The following is a 15,316-nucleotide window of genomic DNA, read 5'->3' as shown; positions in this document are numbered from 1 at the left end:
AGTGTTAGTGGTGGCTGTTTAACAGTCTGATGGCCTTGAGATAGAAGCTGTTTTTCAGTCTCTCGGTCCCAGCTTTGATGCACCTGTACTGACCTCGCCTTCTGGATGATAGCGGGGTGAACAGGCAGTGGCTCGGGTGGTTGATGTCCTTGATGATCTTTATGGCCTTCCTGTGACATCGGGTGGTGTAGGTGTCCTGGAGGGCAGGTAGTTTGCCCCCGGTGATGCGTTGTGCAGACCTCACTACCCTCTGGAGAGCCTTACGGTTGAGGGCGGTGCAGTTGCCATACCAGGCGGTGATACAGCCCGCCAGGATGCTCTCGATTGTGCATCTGTAGAAGTTTGTGAGTGCTTTTGGTGACAAGCCGAATTTCTTCAGCCTCCTGAGGTTGAAGAGGCGCTGCTGCGCCTTCTTCACGATGCTGTCTGTGTGAGTGGACCAATTCAGTTTGTCTGTGATGTGTATGCCGAGGAACTTAAAACTTGCTACCCTCTCCACTACTGTTCCATCGATGTGGATAGGGGGGTGTTCCCTCTGCTGTTTCCTGAAGTCCACAATCATCTCCTTAGTTTTGTTGACGTTGAGTGTGAGGTTATTTTCCTGACACCACACTCCGAGGGCCCTCACCTCCTCCCTGTAGGCCGTCTCATCGTTGTTGGTAATCAAGCCTACCACTGTTGTGTCGTCCGCAAACTTGATGATTGAGTTGGAGGCGTGCGTGGCCACGCAGTCGTGGGTGAACAGGGAGTACAGGAGAGGGCTCAGAACGCACCCTTGTGGGGTCCCAGTGTTGAGGATCAGCGGGGAGGAGATGTTGTTGCCTACCCTCACCACCTGGGGGCGGCCCGTCAGGAAGTCCAGTACCCAGTTGCACAGGGCGGGGTCGAGACCCAGGGTCTCGAGCTTGATGACGAGCTTGGAGGGTACTATGGTGTTGAATGCCGAGCTGTAGTCGATGAACAGCATTCTCACATAGGTATTCCTCTTGTCCAGATGGGTTAGGGCAGTGTGCAGTGTGGTTGAGATTGCATCGTCTGTGGACCTATTTGGGCGGTAAGCAAATTGGAGTGGGTCTAGGGTGTCAGGTAGGGTGGAGGTGATATGGTCCTTGACTAGTCTCTCAAAGCACTTCATGATGACGGATGTGAGTGCTACGGGGCGGTAGTCATTTAGCTCAGTTACCTTAGCTTTCTTGGGAACAGGAACAATGGTGGCCCTCTAAAGTAAAAAATTATAAAAAGTAACATGCATCACAAATTGTCAAGAATCTTTGATAATATGTTAAATAAGAGACATGTATATACAAAGGAAATGCCTGGTCTTCCTTTGACTATTGACATGCAGAATTAAACAAATGTAAAATACTCGAGATGCAGCCCTAGTGCCTGAAGTTCATACTTTTGTCCAGTAGGTGTCAACAGAAACATTTAAGAGTTTTTCAAGTGAAATCAACTAGATCAGATAAAAAACAGATATGATATATAGATAATTGGTCCATTCATATTTATTAACAATTACATTAGACACTACTATCAAAGATTTATTTTATTTTCTAAGGGGTAATGTGAACTTGCTGGTGATGTAGAAAATAAATCCTCAGTAAGGAGGCAAATAGAGGCCTTTTGAGTTGAAAGATAGAATGTTCATATCTATTTTCTTGAGAATTTGTTATGGGATTTTTAAGAATAATGACTAAATTATGTATACATTTAACGTAGAACTATAACTAAACAGAATACTACTCTGTCACTGTATGAATCTTATTATAATCATAAGATTGAATATAATGTGTGTAGTTTTAGTCAAGAATTAGAACAAAAACGTTCTGTTCCTTGTTAGAAACGAATGGAGCTATCGTCAGACCGGCTGGAATACTGTGTTCCTTACAGGACATTCTGTCCCCACCCAGGGAGGGGAGAGACCTTGGGCTTGTAGTAGATTGTTTAACAGGTGGCAGACAATGTGAGAAGGTTTGTGAACTATATTGCCATTGTATCTGAGAGGAGGAGGGACATTTATGACGAAATGTGAGGTATATAAACCTATGTACATGGTATTATGACCAGAGCTCTCGAGAATAAACGCTATTGGCTAATTTTGGTGACTGGTCTCTGTCCATTTTATGCAAATAAGAACCTTACAAATTCTTAGAAACGGACAGAGTGTTTTAATTGAATTGGTTAATGACACATAAGAACTAAATTCATCTAACAGAATTATAAACCCCTGTGACAATATTCCAGTATGTGTTAATTATCGTTTTTTGAGACCTTAATGTGTAAGGAACACATGTTCTGAGGGCGTTCACAATGGGCTGTCATTTAGGCTGCTTCAGCCACCTGACAGCATACCCAAGTAGCCAACACTAAAAAAAATTGCTGGGTAAGAAACAACCCAATTATTTATTTATTTTTGGTAGCCCAGCGCAGGGTAAATACTGGACAGAACACAAGCTGGGTTATTTTAACCCAGACAGTTGGGTTCCCAGCCAGCAATGAGGAATCGGCCCTGAAGCGGCCTTCGTCCGGGTGGCCGGAACTGATTGAAACAGTCCGGTATCGGGTGTCGCAATCAAAATGAATGACTGCTCAGAATCAGCCAAAGTGCCGATTTTGCCTGCATTTTACCAAAATCCCCCCAGAAGTGGCCCGATGCAAATGTTAATAAATGTATACAAAATTACCCGATTCTGTCATATTAAATATTACTATTATACATTGTATACATACAAATCATACCCATCCACAAAGTGTTTTTTTTTTTCGTCACATCCAATTGGTAGTTACAGTCTTGTCCCATCACTGAAATTCCTGTACAGCCTGCTGCTCTGCAGGATGTTTCAAGGATGGGGTCCAACAAAGCAACAAGAGAGGCAATCCATGTGCGGGAGATTTTCACCTTCTACAATTAGACACCCTATTACCTGCACACTCATGTCTCAATCTGATTGATGGATTGTGTTGTGCAGTAAGCAGGCTCAGGTGTATTACTGTGCCTCCTTCCACCTTCAAAGAATAGGCAAGAGGGCCAACCATGGACAATAGTAAGACACTTAATTATTTGTTTAACTACGCTATATTTTTTTGTCCTCGTGTGTCCGTTCATGTTTTTCAGCATAAAGTACTCCGCAGCCGCAGATTCCTGTTTTGCCTTTAACTACCTTATTTTCTCAAGAACAGTCTCTCTCCTTCACTTCATCCCTCCTCTTCCTAAATCCTCTAGGTTATATCAGCTGTGTTAGTTTTGCATTTCACCTGATTAATATGAGTAACAATGTTAGAATAAAAAATAAAAACAAGGCTTAAACATGCTCTTTCTCGCTCTCTCACCTTCGGGCCGACAAGACACTACTGTAATTGTGATGTAATGAGAGAATATTTGGTTAGCACGGTGATTCATTAATCATATCCCTGCTCCTATGTTCTTACCTCTTTCCCTTCCTGTCTTTTACACCTCTCTTGCCATCTCATCTTTCTTCCTTTGTCTTTATTATTCTCAACAGATGTGTATTGACGGACAGATTGAACTTGGATTTATAAAATTACTAATTATAATATGAATGCATGTATTTATAACACTTGGACAATTAACTTCTTTCAATAAAGTGTTTCACATTCTCTACTGGTTGAAATTAAGTCTCTCATTTGATGAAATACTACACCTGTCCTGTGTTTATCAGATCAATGCAGATGAAGGGCATTAGATATTGAGATGAGCCGGTTTTAGAGTATTTACATGATGCATAGGAAGTGTTGTGTACTGTTTAAAACAAATCTATTTCTGAATATATGAATTACAAATCAGCCTTTAACTAGTTAAATCCTGTTTCTAGTCTGTTAGTTACAAATGTGTAACCATTGATGTCCCAGGACCAAGATTGGTAAACACTGTTGAAGTGTATGATTGTAATGCACACATGCAGACAGAGCATCATTCAAATACTGGAATTTGATACTCCTGGTATTGGATATGACTGAACAATTATCTCAAAGACATTCATACCTGAACTGCACCTTTATTTGACAAGGTAGAGTACATTATCAGGGAATATATTAAATGTACAGTCTACAATATATATATTTTTTCACCTTTATTTAACCAGGTTGTCACGGCCGTTGCTGGAAGAAGACCAAGGTGCAGCGTAGTGAACGTACATTTTCCTTTTTATTTAAAAATGTCGCCAACAAAGCAACAAACAAAAAAACAACCGTGAAGCTTACAGGGCATTAGTGCCACAAACAAAGATAACTTCCTACCCTGAAAGGAGGAAAGGGTCTACCTAAGTATGGTTCCCAATCAGAGACAACGATAGACAGCTGTCCCTGATTGAGAACCATACCCGGCCAAAACATAGAAATACAAAATCATAGAATGCCCACCTGAAATCACACCCCGACCAAACCAAATAGAGACATAAAAAGGGTCTCTGTGACACAGGTAGGCCAGTTGAGAACAAGTTCTCATTTACAACTGCGACCTGGCCAAGATACAGCAAAGCGACACAAACAACAGAGTTACACATCGGATAAACAAACGTACAGTCAATAACACAATAGAAAAATCTATATACAGTGTGTGCAAATTTAGTAAGATTAGGGAGGTAAGGCAATAAATAGGCCATAGTGGTGAAATAATTACAATTTAGCAATTAAACAGTGGAGTGATAGATGTGCAGAAGATGAATGAGCAAGTAGAGATACTGGGGTGCAAAGGAGCAAAAAATATATATATATGGGAATGAGGTTGTTGGGTGGTCTATTTACAGATGGGCTGTGTACAGGTGCAATGATCGGTAAGCTGCTCTGACAGTTGGCTTTGGGGATGACAAGTGAAATATACCCGCTGGAGTGCGTGCTACGGGCGGGTGCTGCTATGGTGACCAGTGAGCTGAGATAAGGCAGGGCTTTATCTAGCAGAGACTTATAGATGACCTGGAGCCAGTGGGTTTGGCGACAAATATGAAGCGAGGGCCAGCCAACGAGAGCATACAGGTCGCAGTGGTGGGTAGTATATGGGGCTTTGGTGACAAAACGGATGGCATTGAGATAGCAAATTGGATGTAGTCTGAGTAGAGGGTTGGAGGCTATTTTGTAAATTACATCGCCAAAGTCGAGGATCGGTAGGATAGTCAGTTTTACGAGGGTATGTTTGGCAGCATGAGTGAAGGATGCTTTGTTGTGAAATAGGAAGCCAATTCTAGATGTAATTTTGGATTGGAGATGCTTATTGTGAGTCTGGAAGGAGAGTCTACAGTCTAACCAGACACCTAGGTATTTGTAGTTGTCCACATATTCTAAGTCAGAACCGTCCAGAGTAGTGATGATTTAGTTTTACTTGCATTTAAGAGCAGTTGAAGGCCACAGAAGGCGTGTTGTATGGCATTGAAGCTCATCTGGAGGTTTGCTAACACAGTGTCCAAAGAAGGGCCAGAAGTATACAGAATGGTGTCGGCTGCATAGAGGTGGATCAGAGAATCACCAGCAGCAAGAGCGACATCATTGATGTATACAGAGAAAAGTGTCGGCCCGAAAATTGAACCCTGTGGCACCCCCATAGACTGCCAGAGGTCCGGACAATGGGCCCTCCGATTTGAAACACTGAATTCTATCTGAGAAGTAGTTAGTGAACCAGGCGAGGCAGTCATTTGAGAAATCAAGGTTGTTGAGTCTGCCGATAAGAATGCGGTGATTGACAGAGTCGAAAGCCTTGGCCAGGTCGATGAAGTTGGCTGCACAGTATTGTCTTTTATCGATGGCGGTTATGATATTGTTTAGGACCTTAAGTGTGGCTGAGGTGCACCCATGACCCGCTCAGAAACCAGTTTGCATAGAGGAGAAGGTACGGTGGGATTCGAAATAGTTGGTGATCTGTTTGTTAACTTGGCTTTTGAAGACTTTAGAAAGGCAGGGTAGGATATATATAGGTCTGTAACAGTTTGGGTCTAGAGTGTCTCCCCTTTTGAAGAGGATCGCATGCATAGTAATAACTACATGTATATACGACTTGCATCCTTTGCACAAAAATATTATGTCCTACTCAATCCATAGGCTTCATTAATGTCATTCAGACAGTTTTTAAATTGATACAACTGGCTATGATAGCGGAGGTTCATAGCTATGCTCTGAACTAATATGTATACCAAACGTTTGGTTCCATACACATATCGGCTACATAGCTAGCTACACATCCATAGGCTTACAGGTATTTTTATCCTCCACTGCACAATAAGCAAGAACATATATATACAACGTTATTTAATCTGCTTGGCAAATATGAGCAAGACAAGCTTACAAATTTGAACATTCAATTTGCAGTAAATGCTTTAGCTAGCTAGATTCTGTTTCACAAGATGACAACCTGGTTTGCTGGTTGTTTCAGGAGTCCCTAAAACATTAAACAACCAGAATTACAATATCATACTAATGTCACAACACCCATAAAGCTAGCCAGCTATCTGGCTAATGCTAGCTGTACAGCTAGCTTGCTAAATCGCGATATTTGTAAATTAACTTTATGATTTAAAAAAATATACATAATCGTTTGTCTCTACATTAACTGCGATATTGCTCTCAATTGTAATTTTTTTTGCATGATTCATTATGACGTTATAGTCACTTACATGTACTACCATAAAATCATTTTTGTCAGCCATCTTTGCTGAAGAACGTCTCTAGCCTTGGGTCGCGTAGAGTCAAATTCGTCATGGGAACCACTCGACATGATTGGTCATCATCCAGCGGACACCGCTGGTGATTTGCACAGTTGGGAAAAGTTTATTTTTCACCGCCTCCCACAGGTCCCCCGCCCTCTCCGCCTCCCTTCCATTGATTTGAATGGGAAGCGGTGTTTCACTGCGCCGCAGCCTGTGCTAGTGTATCATGACCGTGGTGGGTCTCCCGGGCGCGCCGGTTGCGACACATATGGGTATCAAACCAGCATCTGTAACACCGCAGGTTGCACTGCATGCAGTGTCTTATTGCCCGCTGCGCCACTCGGAAGGACCCATCCACACATTTTTTAATGCTCATGAATTGCCTTGCACAAAGTATCAAAATACTAAAATAATACTTAAACAGGAAAACCAATTTGTTTAATCACAGTATGTATGGTTCTCAATCAGAGACAACGATAGACAACTGTCCCTGATTGAGAACCCTACCCGGCCAAAACATAAAAATACAAATAATAGAACATAGAATACCCACCCCAAATCACACCCTGACCAAACCAAATAGAGACATAAATTTGATCTCTAAAGGTCAGGACGTGACATTAGGAGACGGTCCTGGCGCTTGCCGGACTTTCTTGGGTGCCCTGAAGCCTTCTTCACGGGAATTGAACCGCTCTCCTTGAAGTTCTTGATGATCCGATAAATGGTTGATTTAGGTGCAATCTTACTGGCAGCAATATCCTTGCCTGTGAAGCCCTTTTTGTGCAAAGCAATGATGATGGCACATGTTTCCTTGCAGGTAACCATGGTTGACAGAGGAAGAACAATGATTCCAAGCACCACACTCCTTTTGAAGCTTCCAGTCTGTTATACGAACTCAATCAGCATGACAGAGTGATCTCCAGCCTTGTCCTCATCAACACTCACACCTGTGTTAACGAGAGAATCACTGACATGATGTCAGTTGGTCCTTTTGTGGCAGGGCTGAAATGCAGTGGAAATGTTTTTTGGGGATTCAGTTCATTTGCGTGGCAAAGAGGGACTTAGCAATTAATTGCAATTCATCTGATCACTCTTCATAACATTCTGGAGTTTATGCAAATTGCCATCATACAAACTGAGGCAGCAGACTTTGTGAAAATGTATATTTGTGTAATTCTCAAAACTTTTGACCACGACTGTACACTGCAATTTTAAACGTTTCTTATATATTTTAGCATATTACATATTCTAATATTAATAATATTGAGATTATTTATTACATATTGTAATAAAGTGGTAACTATCCCAACATTGGGACTTGCATTATCTCTTAAGGAACATATACACTTCTGTAAGCCTGATAAAAGCTTCTAAACTGCATGAAATATAATTTTCTTTGAAATTATGCAATAGGAAGAGGGGGAGGGGGTAGAGAGAGAGAAGTAGAGGGACATAAGTTAAATTTTACTATCTGAAATTGTATTTTCTTTGAAGTTTTACGATAGGAAGACGGGGAGGGGGGACATAAATTAGTGCCAACAATTTTTTATGTGCTAAGAATACAACAGAACAGAGGAACAGCAATGACATTTACTCTCACAAGTAGCCAAAAATAACAATATCTGAAAGCCACGTCCCTACTAAGCTATGCCTACCTTCTGATCTGACCCACTGGATCATATCTTAATAATAACACAGCATCAACAACCCAACTTTGCTCTTTTTTTAAAGAAAACAACCCCACTAAGTTGCCCAATGCCTGTAACCCAGCAGTTGGGTCATCCAAACAATTTTAGAGTGTACTCATGTACTTCATCTGTCAAAATTGCACTTTTCATTGCTGCTTGCGGTTCTGTCAACAATGTGACAATTTTATATATATTTTGCTCCTAAGTTGTTTCATGTCGGTCACCAACAGTGGTGTAGTGCTGTGTCGTGTCTGTTCCAAAGTATTCCCACAAATAAAAAAAGAGATATATGTGATTGTGTCTCAAAGTAATATAGGTCTGAAATTATTATTTTCAAATACAATTTGCAGTGTACAAATTATTATAATTATGTTCCGGCCTGACCATCCATCCCGCAGCTATGTCTAGTTGCCTACCACTGGCCTAATTTATAATAAGGTAGACCTAATTTGGTGTTTTAGGATTTTATAAAAACAGAAAATTAGCCCTATTTGAGCCACTGTGTGTAAGCATAGACAATCTGCAATTTGGATGATGCATTGTATGTCCATTCTAAAAATGATGTTGGTTAATTGAGAAACGATGACAAAATAAAAATGTGAAATTTACTCCGGCACCTACAAAAATAGCACTCGACCACTGGTCCCCATGTCAGGTCAAAGCCGTGCACTCCAGCCCCCTTGTTTTTTACTCTTTCTAAAAAACTAAACCTGTCTCCATTCAATAGTACATAGATGAAAGCTGCAACGGTCCTCCTGAGTTCCAGTCTGAAGCTGGTCCATAAGCTAAGGTTTCTGTACATCAATGTCCACAATGTCACTGAGCATAGAAAATACTGTAATTTACCATGCACTTTGAGTGTTTCACCATATGTGGAGAACAATGAATCTACACGGAACAAAAATATAAACTAAACATGTAAAGCATTGGTCCCATGTTTCATGAACTGAAATACAAGATCCCAGAAATGTTCCACACACAAAAAAAAGCTTTTTTCTCTCAAATTTAGCCCAAAAATGTGTTTACATACCTGTTAGTGAGCATGTCTCCTTCGCCAAAATAATCTAGCCACCTGACAGGTGTGGCATATCAAGAAACTGATTAAACGGCATGATCATTACACAGGTGTACGTTGTGCTGCGGACAATAAAAGGCCACTCTATTTGTGCAGTTTTGTCACACTACACAAGTTGTTGATGTCTCAAGTTGTGGGAGCATGCTGACTGCAGGAATTTCCAGCAGAGCTATTGCCAGATGATCGAATGTTAATTTGTCTACCATAAGCTACCTCCAACGTCGTTTTAGAGAATGTATGGCGTCGTGTGGGCGAGCAGTTTGCTGATGTCAACGTTGTAAACAGTATACCCCATGGTGGCAGTGGGGTCATGGTATGGGCAGGCATAAGCTACGGATAACAAACACAACTGCATTTTATGGATGGCAATATGAATGCACAGAGATACCGTGACGAGATCCTGAGGCTCATTGTCGTGCCATTCACCCACCTCCATCAGCTCATGTTTCAACATGATAATGCACACTCCCATGTCGCAAGGATCTGTACACAATTCCTGGAAGCTAAAAATGTCACAGTTCTTCCACGGCCTGCATACTCACCAGACATGTCACCCATTGAGCAGGTTTGGGATGCTCTGGATTGACGTGTACGACGACGTATTCCAGTTCCTGCCAATATCCAGCACCTTCTCACAGCCATTGAAGAGGAGTGGCACAACATTCCACAATCAACAGCCTGATCAACTCAATGCGAAGGAGATGTCATGCTGAAAGAGGCAAATGGTGGTAACACCAGATACTGACTGGATTTCTGATCCACGCCCCTACCTTTTTTTTAAGGTATCTGTGACCAACAGAGTGTAACAGCTGTTGGTGGAAGAAGGTGAGGACCAAAGCTGTAACGACGTTTGTCTGTAGAAGGAGAAGCGGACCAAAAAGCAGCGTGGTGGTCACTCATGTTCTTTAATGGAAAATGAACGATACATGAAATAACTTAAATCTACAAAACAACAAACAGAACGTGAAAAACCTATACAGCCTATCCTGTGACAACAAACAGTGACAGGAACAATCACCCACAAACACACAGTGAAACCCAGGCTACCTAAGTATGATTCTCAATCAGAGACAACTAATGACACCTGCCTCTGATTGAGAACCATACTAGGCCGAAAACATAGAAATGCCCCAAAACATAGAAAAACAAACATAGACTGCCCACCCAACTCACGCCCTGACCATACTAAATAAATACAAAACAACGGAAATCAAGGTCAGAACGTGACAAAAGCGCAGCGTGGTACGTGTTCATGTTTGTTTATTGACACTGAACACTAAATACAAAAATAACAAAGGGAATAACCGAAACAGTCCTGAAAGGTGAAAAACACTAAACAGAAATCAAATACCCACAAGACACGGGTGGGAAAAGGCTACCTAAGTATGGTTCTCAATCAGAGACAACGATTGACAGCTGTCCCTGATTGAGAACCATACCCGGCCAAAACAAAGAAATACAAACACATAGAAAAATAACATAGAATGCCCACCCAAATCACACCCTGACCAACCCAAAAATAGAGACATAAAAAGCTCTCTACGGTCAGGGCGTGAGAGTACCCCCCCCCCCCCAAAAGGTGCGGACTCCGGCCACAAAACCTGAACCTATAGGGGAGGGTCTGGGTGGGCATTACTCCGCGGTGGCAGCTCTGGTGAGGGACGTGGACCCCGCTCCACCTCTGGCTCGGCCCACTTAGGTAACGCCGCTAGAGCGGGGACCCTCAACGCCGACCCCGGCCCTCGTGGAAGGCGCCTCTGGAACGGAGGGCGCCTCTGGAACAGAAGGCTGCACTGCAGGCTCTGGACAGGCGGGAGACTCTGGCAGCTCCGGGCTCGAGGGAGACTCTGGCAGCTCCGGGCTCGAGGGAGACTCTGGCAGCTCCGGGCTCGAGGGAGACTCTGGCAGCTCCGGGCTCGAGGGAGGCACAGGACTCACCAGGCTGGGGATACACACAGGAGACCTGGCTCTGGGAGCAGGCACAGGACTCACCAGGCTGGGGATACACACAGGAGACCTGGCTCTGGGAGCAGGCACAGGACTCACCAGGCTGGGGAGACATCCAGGAGGCCTCTTCCGTGACCGAGGCACCGTATACACTGGACCTTGGAGGCACACTGGCGGTCTCGAGCGCAGAGCTGGCCCCACCTGTTCTGGCTGGATGACAGTTTCCACCCGGCAAATGCGGGACGCTGGCGTCGAGCACACCTACCTGTGAATACTTGGCCGAGACACAGTGCGCATCACCCCATAGCACGGGGCCTGACCAATCCCATGCTCGCCACGGTAAGCACGGGGAGTGGGCTCAGGTCTCCAACCTGACTCTGCCACACTCACCGTGTGCCCCCCCCCCCCCCCCCCCCCAATTTTTTTTAGGGGGGCTGCCTCTCGGGCTTCCTTGCCAGCCGTGTTCCTGTTGCCAACTCCATTCTCTGGTATCCCTCCTCGCACTGTTCCAGAGAATCCCAGGCGGGCTCCGGCACTCTCCCTGGATCGACCGACCACCTTTCTACCTCCTCCCAGGTTGTCTCATAGTCCAAATAGCGCTGCTCACCTGTCCAGGAGTCTCTTTCACCACGCTGCTTGGTCCTTTGGTGGTGGGTAGTTCTGTAACGGCTGTTGGTGGAAGAAGGTGAGGACCAAAGCGCAGCGTGGTACGTGTTCATGTTTGTTTATTGACACTGAACACTAAATACAAAAATAACAAAGAGAATAACCGAATCAGTCCTGAAAGGTGAAAAACACTAAACAGAAATCAAATACCCACAAGACACGGGTGGGAAAAGGCTACCTAAGTATGGTTCTCAATCAGAGACAACGATCGACAGCTGTCCCTGATTGAGAACCATACCCGGCCAAAACAAAGAAATACAAACACATAAAAAATAACATAGAATGCCCACCCAAATCACACCCTGACCAACCCAAAAGTAGAGACATAAAAAGCTCTCTACGGTCAGGGCGTGAGAGTACCCCCTCCCCCCCCCCAAAAGGTGCGGACCCCGGCCACAAAACTTGAACCTATAGGGGAGGGTCTGGGTGGGCATTACTCCGCGGTGGCAGCTCTGGTGAGGGACGTGGACCCCGCTGTGAAATCCGTAGATTATTTCCAGATGAACTGCAATTCAGTAGAATATTTTAAATTGTTGCATGTTGCGTTTATATTTTTGTTTAGTATAGCCAGATGCTCTGACACAATATTAATATTAACATGAAATCAGATTTTTTTTAAATAATAATTTCCAGGAATACCTTTCAGAAATTTTCATTTATTTTTGCTTTGGAAATTCATATTTTCTAAAAGCAAAAGTTATGTTTAGAAAGAAATACAGAACACCAATATGCTTTCAAATGTTGTGTATTCTATGGAATTCACAATTCTAATCTTTATTTCACGGTCTTTATAAAATGTCTGCTCAGACAGACGTAGGAGATAGGCATCATATGTCCTGTTTTTTTCAGTTCTCACATGCACTGCAAAACAACCAATAAAAACGCAGCTCTCGTTTTATGTAGGCTGCAGCCTATAAAAACTGTATTTTCCTCCTCGTTTTCAGTCTTCACGCGAACATGTTAGCTTTTACATGCTATTGAAGTTGTCTGGTTAAGCTAATATAATTTTAAAAAATGGGGACCATGCAACCCGAATCTTTATTGATGGGTGCTGGATCTTCCATGGCCGTCACTTCGCATTGGAAATCGAATGAGATGCTCAACTGGTCTGTGGTTACCCAGGGAAACGCCACAGTGCTTGGCGATATGGAGATGCCTGCGAACCCGCGTTCGCATTATGGACAATTCTCTCCGTCTACCTCGGTGTTCTTGGCCGTGCTCATGACGCTTCTGGTCTTCGCCACTGTGCTAGGCAACGCACTTGTAATATTAGCCTTTGTGGTGGAGAAAAGTTTGCGAACTCAAGGGAACTTTTTCTTTTTTAATTTGGCCATTGCCGATTTACTCGTTGGTGAGTGCGTAAATGTGTTGCGTGAGCAAATGCATTGTGTGCCACTGTTGTGAAGGTATACATACTGTTGTGCATGATTCATAAGCAACTGCTGCCCATACATATTTTCTCTCTGTAATGTTCTATGTTGCCAAAATATTTTAAAACGCGTTTCATATGCGTGTTTAATTAATAGTCGTGCGTAACATTTGTGTTCCATCCCACCTGCAGGAGGCTTTTGCATTCCTGCGTATATCCCCTATGTCATTACCGGCGAGTGGAGACTCGGACGAGGTCTGTGCAAGATATGGCTGGTGGTGGACTATACTTTATGCACGGCATCAGTGTTCAACATCGTCCTGATCAGCTTCGACAGATTTATATCTGTCACCAGCGCGGTGAGAGCATTTACGCACGGTTATCCTTTCCTGCAGCAGGTTTCATTTCCAACTGCCTGCTAGTGATGGGAGCAATGAAATGTAAAGCCATATCAAAAATGATAACTGAAATATTGTATTTAGTGCATCAAGAACCTGTGTACACTCCATTAAAAAAATTCCACCATTCCTTTCTTTCTGTATCAGGTGAGCTACAGGTGTCAGAAAGGTGTGACCCGGGAGGCTGTTCTGAAGATGCTGAGTGTTTGGCTGGCTGCTTTCCTACTCTATGGGCCAGCGATCATTATCTGGGAGTACATCGCTGGTAGTAGCGTGGTGCCCGACAAAGAGTGCCACGCAGAGTTTTACTTCAACTGGTATTTCTTGATGACAGCATCCACTGTTGAGTTTTTCACCCCATTTGTTACTGTCATGTACTTCAACATCAGCATCTACATCAACATCAGGAGGCGGAACCAGGTGAGGGATGAGCAGCCTGTCGAGGGGCCTGGGGACAGTGAGATGGAGGCCCTGAAAGCTGGAGTTCAGCATGTATTCTTCGTCAGACCAGTGGAAGGTGAAGCTCCAAGCATCCCAAACAATTCTGCCAGGTTAGGAGGTATTCTATCTACTGCTAAAGTGTCAGCAGTAACTGGGAACAGCAACAATGAGAGAAGTAAGGACCGCAGTATTCTGGACCTTCCTCCACTGCAAGTGGGTGATGTGGTCCAGCATTCCAGGAGGACGCGGTTCCAGGCTACGGAGCACTCGTTCAGTAAACAGCGCAGCCGGTCTGAAGTAGCTGCCAGTCGTTTCCGTCTCTCAAAGGACAAGAAGGTTGCCAAGTCCCTCGCAGTGATTGTGTGTGTATTTGGCCTGTGCTGGGCTCCCTACACACTTTTAATGATCATCCGTGCCGCGTGTCATGCCCAGTGTGTCCAGCACTACCTGTATGAAATCTCTTTCTGGCTACTGTGGGTCAACTCCTCCATCAACCCTGTCCTTTACCCGCTGTGTCACACTAGCTTCAGAAAGGCTTTCAGAAAACTGCTTTGTACCACCAAGATTAAAATTCAGCCACAGTATATTGAACAAATGTATTAAGCATGACCAATTTGCACTGACAACTATGGCCTCGTTTTGACAGTTTTACACTTGATCAGTTGTCTCATGTCAACGTAGGTGGACAGGTCGTATGAGTGTTGCACAACACTGGGTACAGATGGTCACCATGACTATTGTCTTGTATTTCTGTGTAGTATGTGCGTGTTTGCAGATCTTACGTGTATTAGTTATTTTAGAACACATGTAATGTCTGTTTTACGTTGAACAATAAATACATGCAGCCACTCACCTCCACTGTTTATTTTCCTGGCATCTACTTTAGACATCTGGCACCAGTGTTCAAAACCTTGTAACACAGTATGTTAGCCTTTATATAGTATAGGCACCAACTCTTAGCTTAATGACAAAGAAAAACATGTTGCCAGCTGTGAAAATGATTCCTCTGGCCACCAACGAGAGCCTGTCTCCATTGAACAGTCACCTAGCAACGGATGACATGAAACTGGTTAACAGCA

General features: G+C 43.6%; 1 protein-coding gene across 1 annotated transcript; it reads left to right on the top strand.

The window, feature by feature from the left end:
• The first annotated feature begins 12,958 nt into the window (after positions 1 to 12,958).
• Positions 12,959 to 15,089, top strand: LOC110506367 (histamine H3 receptor). The gene is made up of 3 exons (XM_021585938.3): positions 12,959 to 13,380; positions 13,591 to 13,757; positions 13,944 to 15,089. The coding sequence occupies exons 1-3, from the start codon at positions 13,044 to 13,046 to the stop codon at positions 14,838 to 14,840; spliced, it is 1,401 nt and encodes a 466-aa protein (XP_021441613.3). The 5' UTR covers positions 12,959 to 13,043; the 3' UTR covers positions 14,841 to 15,089.
• The last annotated feature ends 227 nt before the right edge of the window (positions 15,090 to 15,316 follow it).

This window comes from Oncorhynchus mykiss, chromosome 26 (assembly GCF_057628025.1).
Source record: "Oncorhynchus mykiss isolate SJ-2025 chromosome 26, ASM5762802v1, whole genome shotgun sequence".
In the NCBI taxonomy this organism is placed as follows: domain Eukaryota; kingdom Metazoa; phylum Chordata; class Actinopteri; order Salmoniformes; family Salmonidae; genus Oncorhynchus; species Oncorhynchus mykiss.
This window is presented reverse-complemented; position numbering and strand designations above follow the sequence as displayed.

Bases quoted from the DNA above. Each gene is read 5' to 3' on its own strand.
- LOC110506367 (XM_021585938.3), top strand. From the start codon at position 13,044: ATGGGGACCATGCAACCCGAATCTTTATTGATGGGTGCTGGATCTTCC. The intron at 13,381-13,590 runs GTGAGTGCGTAA...TCCCACCTGCAG, and splicing joins CATTGCCGATTTACTCGTTG to GAGGCTTTTGCATTCCTGCG. The intron at 13,758-13,943 runs GTGAGAGCATTT...TTTCTGTATCAG, and splicing joins TTATATCTGTCACCAGCGCG to GTGAGCTACAGGTGTCAGAA.